At 39.2% G+C, this 11153-nt stretch overlaps 1 protein-coding gene across 2 annotated transcripts in view; it reads left to right on the top strand.

Moving 5' to 3' along the window:
• The window catches only part of Hpse2 (heparanase 2 (inactive)), a 785472-nt gene that overhangs the window by 595937 nt on the left and 178382 nt on the right, over positions 1-11153 (top strand). For both annotated transcript variants that reach the window (XM_008831949.2, XM_008831950.2), the window contains 2 exons: positions 5618-5724; positions 10898-11012. In XM_008831949.2, coding sequence (XP_008830171.1) covers positions 5618-5724; positions 10898-11012 — 222 coding nt within the window. The remainder of the gene's footprint in view (positions 1-5617; positions 5725-10897; positions 11013-11153) is intronic.

Below are 11153 nucleotides of genomic sequence, written 5' to 3' on the forward strand. Positions count from 1 at the left end.
TGTGTGTTTTTTCTTCACTTCCTTGGTTGCTTCTTTTGATGTACAGAAGCTTTTTAGTTTAATGAGGTCTCATTTGTTGATTCTTGAGCAATTGATGTCCGGTTTAGAAAATCCTTTCCTATCCTTATATCTTGTATGTTATTGCCAATGTTTTCTTCTAACAGTTTCAGAGTTTCAGGCTTCACATTGAGGTCTTTGATCCATTTGGAGTTGACTTTTGTGCAAGGTGAAAGATAGGGGTTTAGTTCCATTCTTCTACAGGTGGAGATCCAGTTTTGCCAGCTGAACTTGCTGTCTTGCCTCCAGTGAATGTTCTTAGCCCCTTTGTCAAATATGAAGTGGCTGAAATTGCATGTACTCATATTTGGGTCTTCAATTTTGTTCCATTGATCTATGGATCTATTTTTGTGCCACTACCATGTTGTTTTTGTGACTATAGCTCTATAACACAGTTTAAAATCTGGTATAGTAATCCTCCCCCTGCATTGCTCTTAGTGCTCAGGGTTGAATAAGCAGTGCTCTTATCTTGGTCTTTCATGCTGTAAAATGTTTTCATTGTATGTTTTCATTTTTCCTAATCTCTTAAATTATATTTTCAAGCTGTGCATTCCATTCAATTCTTTAACATGTTTGCTTGCCCTGTCACAAGTCATATAATTTCCTCACACATTGGGGTTCACTGTGAGCTACTACAAGGGCAGACCTGGAGTTGCACCAACTTCTTTGTATGACTGGAGCACCACAATCTCCAGTTAAGCCCTGACTGTGTGCCAGATACTCTGTTAAGAAGTAAACACATAAGAAAATAAAAGTGGATTCCTTGTCCTTAAAGAGCTAATAGTTCAAGGCTTTCTGGAAGCATCATCAATGGTTCAGAATCCATATACCAAACTGTAGGAATATTTGGCAGTCTGAATTCATGCATAACCTTGAAGGGCTTCCATAACTAAATATTCACCCACTGAGTCTACATCCTTTTTCCACTAGCTCAGGATTACCATGTTGTGCCATTGGCCTGATGTTATTCATTCTTTGTCAAACAGATCCTGTCAAGTATTATTCCATCCACATATGAGGAACTCGAGGCTCAAAGTACACAGAGAAATAACAGAACTTTTAATTTGTATATCAAGTTACAAGCTTCACAATCCCTTTAATACCATTGTATGATCTCATAGCAGCTACAGTGGTCTGACATAAGTCAAATAGATCCCTCTCTTACTTAAATCCCTCCAAAACCTTCCATCACACTCAGAATGAAAACCCCTTCCTTTTTCTCTGACCTGACTTCACTTGTTCAGACTTCCATCCCTTTATTTACTATATTCCAGATGGTTTTCTTTTTGTGCCACAAATAACAGTCCTGTTTCCACCCTGCATCCTTTTTCTTTGCTGTTCCCCCAGAACCATGAAAGGAGCTGGCTTCCTCTTCATCAGTTTCACCTCCGTTACCACCTTTCCCTGAGCTAGCTAAAGTATCACTCTCCCTCCCACCCAGTTCCTTCCTAGCATTTTCTTGTTTCATTTTTTTCTTGGTTCTTATTGTCACATAAATCTTTTATTTGATTATTTTCTTGTTGTTAGTCTGCCTCCTTGACTGCAATGTATGCCGATTGCTGTACACATGCTGCTATGAATCAGCTTTAGCATTTCGCGGTGCTCAATAAATTTTTGTTGAAGGAATAAATTAATGCATTTGATAATGTCTTGAGTTTTTTATGGAAATCCTTCCCCCTTCCTGCCCTCATTTCTATACATTCCCTAGGCAATGTTGCCCACTTCTGTAGTTTATTGTACCGTTTTCATTATTCCCCTCTAGTCCAGATCTTTGTTTCTGAGATGATTGGGTCAAAGTTGCATTTAACCTTTCTTCCTCCTTTATTATTGCTCAGTTAATTATAACTTCTGTAATCAAGGGCACTCTTAGTCTTTTGGTGTTAAGAACTAAAGACACATGTATCCATGTTATAAAATTCTAATACATCTTAACTTAAGAGACTTATAATTAACCTAGTCCAAATCCATAACTTTAAATTTTAGTGAAGAATTTGAAGTCCAAAGTAATGATGTCTGAAGGTCAGAGCTATCTTGTATTACAGCTCAGAATTCCCAGGGTACATTTTTCTTCCTATATTATAGTTATTTGAGTATTCAGATGCCACTTCTTCTTTTGCTAATGTAATATATGTATATATGTACTTATTAACACATGGAGAAATAATTCACATACCGTAACATTCACCCTTTAAAAACATGAAATTCAGTAGTTTTTAATATATCTATAGAATTTTTAAATTATTGCTACTGTTTAATATATATTTTTACTAAATACATACATAGTATCTATCTATACACACACACAGACATATATATATATATACACAAGTACACCTATGTGTGCAATGCCCACAGAGACCAGAAGAGGGTGTTGGATCCCCTGGAACTGGAGTTATGTACAGTTGTGAGAGCCACCATGTTGGTTCTAGGAACTAACCTGGGTCCTCTGCAAGAGCAGCCAGGATTCTGAACCACTGAGCCATCTCTCCAGCCCTACTACTGTTTAGTTTTAAGACATATTCAACACTCACAAAAGAAACCTCATACTCATCAGTAAGTCACTCCCACTAGACCCCTACCCCAAACGTTTTCCTCTTTTTCAACTCTGTGGATCTACTCATCTACTTTCCACCTCTGTGGACTTACCAGGACATATTCTGGGTGTTTTATGAAAATTGATTCATTCGATGCATGACTTTCAATGTATGGCTTCTTTCATTTAGCATACTATTTTCAGAGTTCATGTGTGCTGAAATATGTATCATTTTGCTTGGTTTAACCAAACCCTCTTTCTTTAACTTCCTTGCTACAATATCTGTCTCTAGGGGTAGAAATTAAACTGTGAATATCCTGAAAACCAAAGTGAAAAATAGGGAAACACAAATATATTATTCAGCTGTAATTAGTTATAAAGGAAGCACAAAGTTTATTACATGTATAGATACATTTTATTTAAAGAGAATCATAATTATAGTCTTTAACTTTAACATATGATTCTGCTAATCAGCCAAGATGTTTTTATTGCTTTCTTAATTTTATGGTTTCCCCTTCTCTCTGGGTTGGGCATTCTGAGCTGTGTTGGAAAGGGTGAGAGGACAGCCCTGCAGGGGGTGAGATGTCAGCTCTTTCAGTGTATAGAGATTGTTAGGAGGGTGTTGTCTTATTTTGTTTGCAGTGATAGAAATTAAACCCTTGGCTTTGTGTGTGCTAAGCGTGTGCCCTACAAATGATTTATACTTCTAGCCCCCGAAGGTGAATTTAACCTTTAACAACACACCAAGTTGGCCCCCACCATTAATTCTCAGTCTTTCTTCAGTTCTTGGCCTCATTCTTTACTTCCATCTAATTTACATAGTATTTTACAACTTTATTTCTGAAAAACACTGTACCTTTGCCAACAGTGTTTTAAAACTAGTTTCCAAATAATGCAAATTCTCTATTAAATGATACTGGGAGGGTTGTAGGGAGTTGTCCACAGGTAGAAATAAAAAAAGGGAACATGGTCACTTGCTTGTGATGACCCATGAGTTTGGTCAAATGTTAGTTATAGATCTCATATTGTATGCATATATATATATATACACACACACATACATACATACAACACACACCAATATATGTAGAATATATGTAGATTCCTTCAGGGAGCCCTCCAATACAAAAATTTAAACTAATATATATTCCCCCTCAACTTATAAGAAAAAACTATCAGTTTGTAAAATTTTGTTTTTGTTTTAATTTTCTACTTCCTTCTTTTCCATCCCTTCTATATATGTTTGGTGGATGTCCTTAAGACATACATGCCTTTGCTATTTATTGTTGTATATGAATGAATGGTTATATAAACAATATTGTGCCATAAATCTCAGTCTGTTACTTTCTTTTTTAACTTACCACTAAAGGTTTAAAGTATATTCATGATTCTGAATTTAGTGTTCCAAATATTGCATAGTATTTTGTAGTATGTATGTATCCAACACATTTTCTTTACCATTCCTTAACAATGGTCACTTGCTACCAGCAGTGACATAGTAAATATCTTCCTATTTGTCTCTTCAGACCTGAGGAAGAATGGCTTTGGTGTGTGTGTGTGCCTAGGAGAAGACCTAAATGCACCATTTTCTTAATCAACCTATCTTGTGCATTGCCAGCATCTTCCAGTCCTACTTCAGCCATCGTAGCAGAGACCAGGGCTTGGTGCTTGTAGTGGGGTAGGAACTTACCTCTCATTTCCTGCTCTAGGACCTCTGGACAGAGACATCAAATACTCAGGGAACCTGCTTAGCCCCAGGCACAGTTATGAAATGAAGAAAGGGAGCAGCATTCCCCGGGCTGCTCTTGACTTGAGCGACAGAAGCATTGAGACAAATTCTATCACCTTGATAGATAGTTTTGAGAAGGTTTATATAGGCTTTTACCAAAATCTCTGTGAGGCTGGTACAAGTTGCCAGCATCGGTTTCCGGTTTGAAAACACATCCTTCTGCTTTTCTCCTCTCCCCTGTTCCAGTCCTCTAGTGTGTCACTCCTGCCTGTTGGTATTTCCTCAGGTGAGATCTCTGTAGACAAGCTTTTGATTCAGTCTCTACTTTCAGGGGCTACTAGTATTACCCATTACAAGAACTGCCAGATTGCTTTCTAGAGTATCTGCACCCTGATCTGGATAGTTTGGCCAGCCACCAACTTGTGGATTGGAGACTGGGCAATTCCAAAACTCCAAAGGGACATGTTTTGACAAGGCTTTGCCTCTGCTTGGAAGGCATGCAGTTGTAGCTGTATGGGATCTGACCCATGGGTCAGTGGCTTTTCTTTTTATACTTACTGCAGTTTTTTTCAAAATGTGGTTATAATATACATGCCATGCTCATTATACAATAGTTCTCCAAAACATTTTTCTCTCCCTATCATGGTTCGTGACTTCTGATGCATGGAGGGTGTACTTTATCACTGAAGTGCCATACACAGCATTGAAAAAATTGCTTCTCAGTACCTGTTAATATAGAAACATGAGGCCTGGCATGGTGGTGCATGCCTTTAATCCCAGCACTCTGGAGACAGAGGCAGGCAAATCTCTGTGAGATCTAAGCCAGTCTGATGTACAGAGAGAGCTCCAGATCAATTGGGGCTATAGGTAGACCCTGTCTCCAAAAATATATAGAAACATGGTAATATTATATTTTCCAGTGAAGGATGCTGCATCCCTAAAGTCATTTTATGTCCCAGAATATGCACTGCTTCTGTCACCTTCTTACTTGGGTTTACTTAGTGAAAATAATTTCTTCAAGTGGACATATGTCAACATTAATGCTTTTGCATGCGTGTGCCAACTCACTGCCTTCTAGATAGTCTAGAGTCCAGCCTTTTGGCCACTACCATTGCCCACCTCTTTTTCTGCCACACATGGTCTTCCTGCAAAAGGAAAGTGGCAGATACGCATCTTGATGAAACGAAGCACAAATCGTGACCAGTTGGGAGCAGGGAATGAGAGGCACTAGGGAATACTGCTGCTTCTCATTTGGGAAGCAAAATCTCATCTATACTCTGCTTTTGTTGTGTGAACAGGTGGTCAACACATACACTCCAGGAAAGAAGATTTGGCTTGAAGGTGTGGTTACCACCTCAGCTGGAGGCACAAACAACCTATCAGATTCCTATGCTGCAGGATTCTTGTAAGTAATTTACAGTTTCGCTCCCCGGAGCTTTCAGGAAAGGACAGCGAAGCTGCAGCTTGCTCACTGGTTATTCTACACATTGGAGGGCAAAGCTCACCTCCAATAAAAAGTTCTTCATCCATTCATTTGTGAATATATTTAGTCATTTAACCAACAGTGATTAGTTACTTCTTCAGATACTGAAATCTTGTCAGACATACACATCAGAGCACAGATAAGAAGATAATAAGGAGAAACAACAGTAATAGAGTAAGACCTTTACTAAGTTCAAATCACAGGGTAAATGGCATACATCTCCCCATCTGATCAGTACTATCTTAGTACTGAGAATTAGGTCACAACAGAGCATGATTTTGCCCTCCAGAAACATGATTGGAGAAACTACTATTAAAGATAACTACATTACAAAGCTGTTGGAGACAAATGCCATGATAATTCTTTTATGTATATAGGACCTACCATGTGCCGAGCACTGAAATGCTTCCAAGAATTTGACAATGAGATCAATACTGCTGCTTTTATAATGAGCAAGCAAAACAGATGCTATTATTATTCTCACATTAGAGTTAAAGAAGTTGAAAGGCAGAGCTGAAGTAAGTTGCCTAAGGTGGCTCAGTTAGTGGCAGAGATCGTACTCGAACCCAGTCAGTCTGCATGAGTCTAGCCTTTCCCCACTACAGCGGGACCACCTCTCTTTCTATCTCATGTGGTCCTCCTATAAAAAGAAAGTGAAAGGCAGAGGAATAAAGAATTCTCTGCCTGGGATTATGAGGTGGTGAGGGTTTCATGGAGAGACTAGTATTTGTGCGGGTTGTGGAAAGAGTACTCTGATTCCCACAGTAGAGAGAGGTGGTGGTGACAGTGGGTATTTCCACCTGGAGAAACATTACAGGCAAAGGCATTGCAGGTTAATGTGAGTAAACCCTTGCTGTCTACAGTGTAGAATGGCAGCTGAGACTAGAGAGGGTTTACCACCAGACACTGGACGGTCTTGAAAAACAAGTGGAGGAAATGAGGCCTTGCCCATGCTAATGCCAAGCCACTGAAGATTTGAAGACAGAGATATAGTCTGACCAGCATTTTAAAGCTCAGACCTTGACAATATTAATGCATAGGCATTTGAAAGAGATACAAAAATGAATTTGAAGGCTACTGTGGTTGCCTGGAGAGTGACTTAAGCCAGGAGCACAGGGCCTCTGCCTGGCTTGCCAGTGTCCTGTAGCCAGAACAAGACTTGCACAATCACAAACTAACCAAATTATTTTTTCCTGCTCTTTTGTGGTCCTTTGACCCTGGCTTTCTGGCTGAGCAATGTAAGAACTGTGGCTTTGCCCTCAGCTGTGTGATTTGCTACTAACAGCTGTTCCTAATTATACAGATGTAATTCCCCTCCATTGAGATAGCTTCTTTAATACATTTGTGAAGAACTAATCAAGCCAGCCAAGTAGATTACATTTTTTTCAGATAGAATCCCATCAGATGTACATAAGATAATGAGTCAGTCCAGTTCATGGTATTACTTTGGGTCTTCCATGTTTGTATTCTCAGCATCCACCATCGCTTAGCACAAAGTCCAATAAGCACAGATCAAATGAGTGAAATGGAGTGGATCGGCACTCAATGCTATGTTGCTAAGTCTTCTTTCAAAAACACACTCCCCATGGTTTGATATGAGCCCTGTTACAAGGGTAAAAGAGCCAGGTTGGCAGTCAGTACTAGAAGACCCCCCTTGCAAGCAGCCCAGCAATGGCTTTTTTGCCTGTCACCAAAGGGCTCTGGTTTGAGGCCCAGCATGCAGTTAGTTGTGCTGAGTATTTTCATGAATACTCTTCCCTTTAAGGAATGCTGTGAAATTTAGAGGACCACAGGCCTTCATAGAGAAAACTGAAGCAGAGACTTGCCTTTGCGTGTTCATCAGGCAAACAGCCACGGATCTCTATAGTAGTTACTCTGTGGATGAAGTAGTTGTTGATCTTTGGGCTGTAGTTCAGATTCTCAGTGCTTGATTGACAGATCAGATGAATCCATTTCATTCTGCTCCTGGTCTTCTAATTTGTCATCTATTTCATCTCATCTCCACCAGCAGTGCATAGCAATTGTGCTGTGCTCCAAGGGACACACAGGGGGAAAAAAAGCATTCTGGGAAGCTTCAAGAATATGAAAAGATGGCATTTTCCCAGTGCTTTTTCAATATTTCACATAATTATGACCTCTCTAGGGACTATGCGAATGCATGCATGATTCAGAGCTCTCTGCTACTGAGGATTCAAGGGTAGTGCCTCCTCGTCAGAACTCTGAGATTCTTTGGCATGTTGTAGATACCCCTTGGCAGGCTGCTATTTCTCCAGCATGTAGAAACATATGGCACATACTAGATGTTCAATAAGCATTTATGGAATGAGAGATAGTGACTAGGGTGACGTTCTTGGCGGGACATACCAGTCACTATTAATTTTCAATATCTGAGCAGAGTGTGGAGTTTTAGAAAACTACTTCCCAGAGCCTCGGGGCTTATTAGAGGAGGAAGATGAGATAACTTCAGCACTAAGCATTCTACACTGAAAACTATTGGGTGGCAGTGATCTTGGCCATAGTCATTTTTGGATGCTATGAATTCTAGATATTGCATAGAGGGATATGGGCTGGGAAGGATGCATAGTTTCCGCTCTTCAGAGCTTCTTCAAAAACTGGCCATATGCTAGGAAAATCCAGGTTTACTAATTAATATTTACTTGGTGGGTTACATGTAAATCACTGCATCAGACTGTGTAGAAGTCACAAATACAAATTTGATAGTGTTCCTATAAATGTGTATACACTGGTAGTTACATGTCTGGTGATGTACCCTTGACTTACATGGCTACACAACATTTTTGCATGTATCCTCAATGCTGAGAATAATGAGTAACATTTACAGTTGACCCATGTTACTGAATAGAAATAAATAAGAGAGCAAACAGGATCATTTCACATACACAAAAACACCCAGATACTGTCCGGTGCTACTGTACAGGTGATGCTCAGGGGCTCACATATATATGATCATGCATTTGCTCATTAGTTCATTTCTTCTTTCATTCAACAAGCATAGGGAAAGAAGATTAAGCCCAATGTTTATTTTTTATGCTTATAAATAAATAGTTATTAAATATACACCTTATTGTATATGTACTTTATTTTTATTTTTATTGTTTTGGCCTTTTTGAGGGAGAGTCTCCCTGTACCTACAGCTATCCTGGAACTCACTATGTAGACCACATCTCCTAGAGATCCACCACCTGCCTGTGCCTTCCAAGTGCTGGGATTAAAGGCATGCACCACTACACCCAACGTATTCGTACTTGTTAAACGGAAGAACTCTGATTTGAAGATAGTCACCCAGAATTCACATTATAGTTCCACCACAGGACATTCCTCGACAAGGTTTTACTACTATGCCTCAATAGTAATGGAAAAGCTAAACCTATTATCCTGATTTCACAGACTTGCCAAATTAATTAAAATAATAAAGGCAAGTAGCTTAGCCACATAATGTTCCAAAAGTAATTTCAATCTCTGGCTCAGGATGTCCCAATTTGAACAAAAACAAACACAACAAAGGTTCTGCTGTATTGTACTCAGATTCTTCTTTTGATTTAAAACTTTTGTTTTTGTGTTTTGCTTTACTTAGCTTTTTGCTTTGTTTTTGTAACTCTAATTGTCAGTAAATATGTTCATTTTTATGAGAATAAAATAGTTGTAAATGTAAAAGAGATTTGAAAATGTGAATGATATTTATTCATAATATAAGAATTAGAAATGCTCTTTATTCCAGCAAGTTAAAAAACTTAATTCTTAGACAAGTCATGGGTTTAGAGCCCCATATGGTTTCAGATTTGGGAAATCATAACTATGCGTAATTTTTCCCATGTGCTGAATGGTGATTCTCAAATCTAATTTTATCCAGATAAATTCCAACCTAAATAGTACTGTGCACCTACAATGTGCCGGGAATTATGCTGGGTGTTTTGAGTAGACGTTCAAATGATGTGTGTCTGATGATCCTATAGCTGATAGAGAAAAGTACAGAAATAAGTGAATGGTTGCCATCCAGTGGGCTAGCAGAGGGCATGAGTAAGGGTTCTGGGAAAGGGACTACTTTGGGAAACAAGGGTTTGCAAAAGAGCACCTGATTTGGAGATTAATATGTAGGAAGAAATTTGCCAAATGAAAAGAAATGAGTTACATGAGATAGGTAAGAACTGCTAGGCAGAACTCAAAACGTGTGTGGAGACTCATTTCAGTACAAGAAGAATGTATGGTGTGTGGGCTACTCGAGAGTAGTTTCCTGTGACTGAGAGCCTGTGGAGAATGGGGATTGGGATAAGACAAGAGAGGATGTGGAAGTTTCTGAAGTACAGATACAGAGAGAGAAGAAATGATTGCCTAAATTGATGAATGAACTGAATGTGTAAATAACAAAGGCAGAGTTGGCAGCAAGCTTTGGAAGAACCAAGAAGGTGGGATTTTTAAATGAGCAGCATGCCATGAAAAGTACGTGTTTTGCACAGTGAGGTGTAAGTGTGTGATCAGTTTAGGTCTTCCATTACGGCACAAGTGTGATGGTAGCCCACTTCAGCCCCTGCGTAGATCATTATGGTGTCAAGGAAACTGATTATTACATTGACTGCTGACAGTGATGTGTGGGGGATGCAAATGGCTAGACTGTTTTTTCATAGGTCACAGGTTAAAATCCTGTGGGGGGGGGGGAAGTGTACTTCTACGAAGTTCAGGCAGAGGAGTTTGAGGACGGAAGGCATCCTGTGGAATCCCGTGACTGTATTACTGCAGCCAGAGAAGATGGCATTAGGCTTACAAGTGGTTAAGGTGTTCATTTGTCAGTATTCCAGAAATAAAAGATAAATCATCAGCAACAATAACTTTATGACCAAAACCAATTCATTTTGTTTCCCCCAGACTTCAGCTTCTTTTCCTATGAAATAGAGATTAGAACTTGATAACCTCTGAGGTCTTGTATAGCCACAAGTTCAGTACTTTAAATATTTTTCTCCTTTAAAGTACTAGGTAAATTCTGTGGTGGGAGTTAGCGTTGATTTGAACGCCATAGTTCATTGTCATAGATGCCATGTAAAAGATGTAATGATGTGGCTTTTGTTCCTTTGCTTTGTAGATGGCTGAACACTTTAGGAATGCTAGCCAACCAGGGCATTGACGTTGTGATACGACACTCATTTTTTGACCATGGATACAATCATCTGGTGGACCAGAATTTTAACCCATTACCAGTAAGTGTGGGATAAAGATTCCCAAGTGCTTTTCCACATCATTCAGTTTTTCTGATGGTGCCTTTTCCACACTAGGAGAATTTTCTCCTTTTGCTACTGGCAGTTTATTTCATAAGTCAGACAAGGCATTCTTTCTTGTCT

The sequence above is a fragment of the Nannospalax galili genome, unplaced genomic scaffold, assembly GCF_000622305.1.
Source record: "Nannospalax galili isolate Female #2095 unplaced genomic scaffold, S.galili_v1.0 scaffold875, whole genome shotgun sequence".
Classification (NCBI taxonomy): domain Eukaryota; kingdom Metazoa; phylum Chordata; class Mammalia; order Rodentia; family Spalacidae; genus Nannospalax; species Nannospalax galili.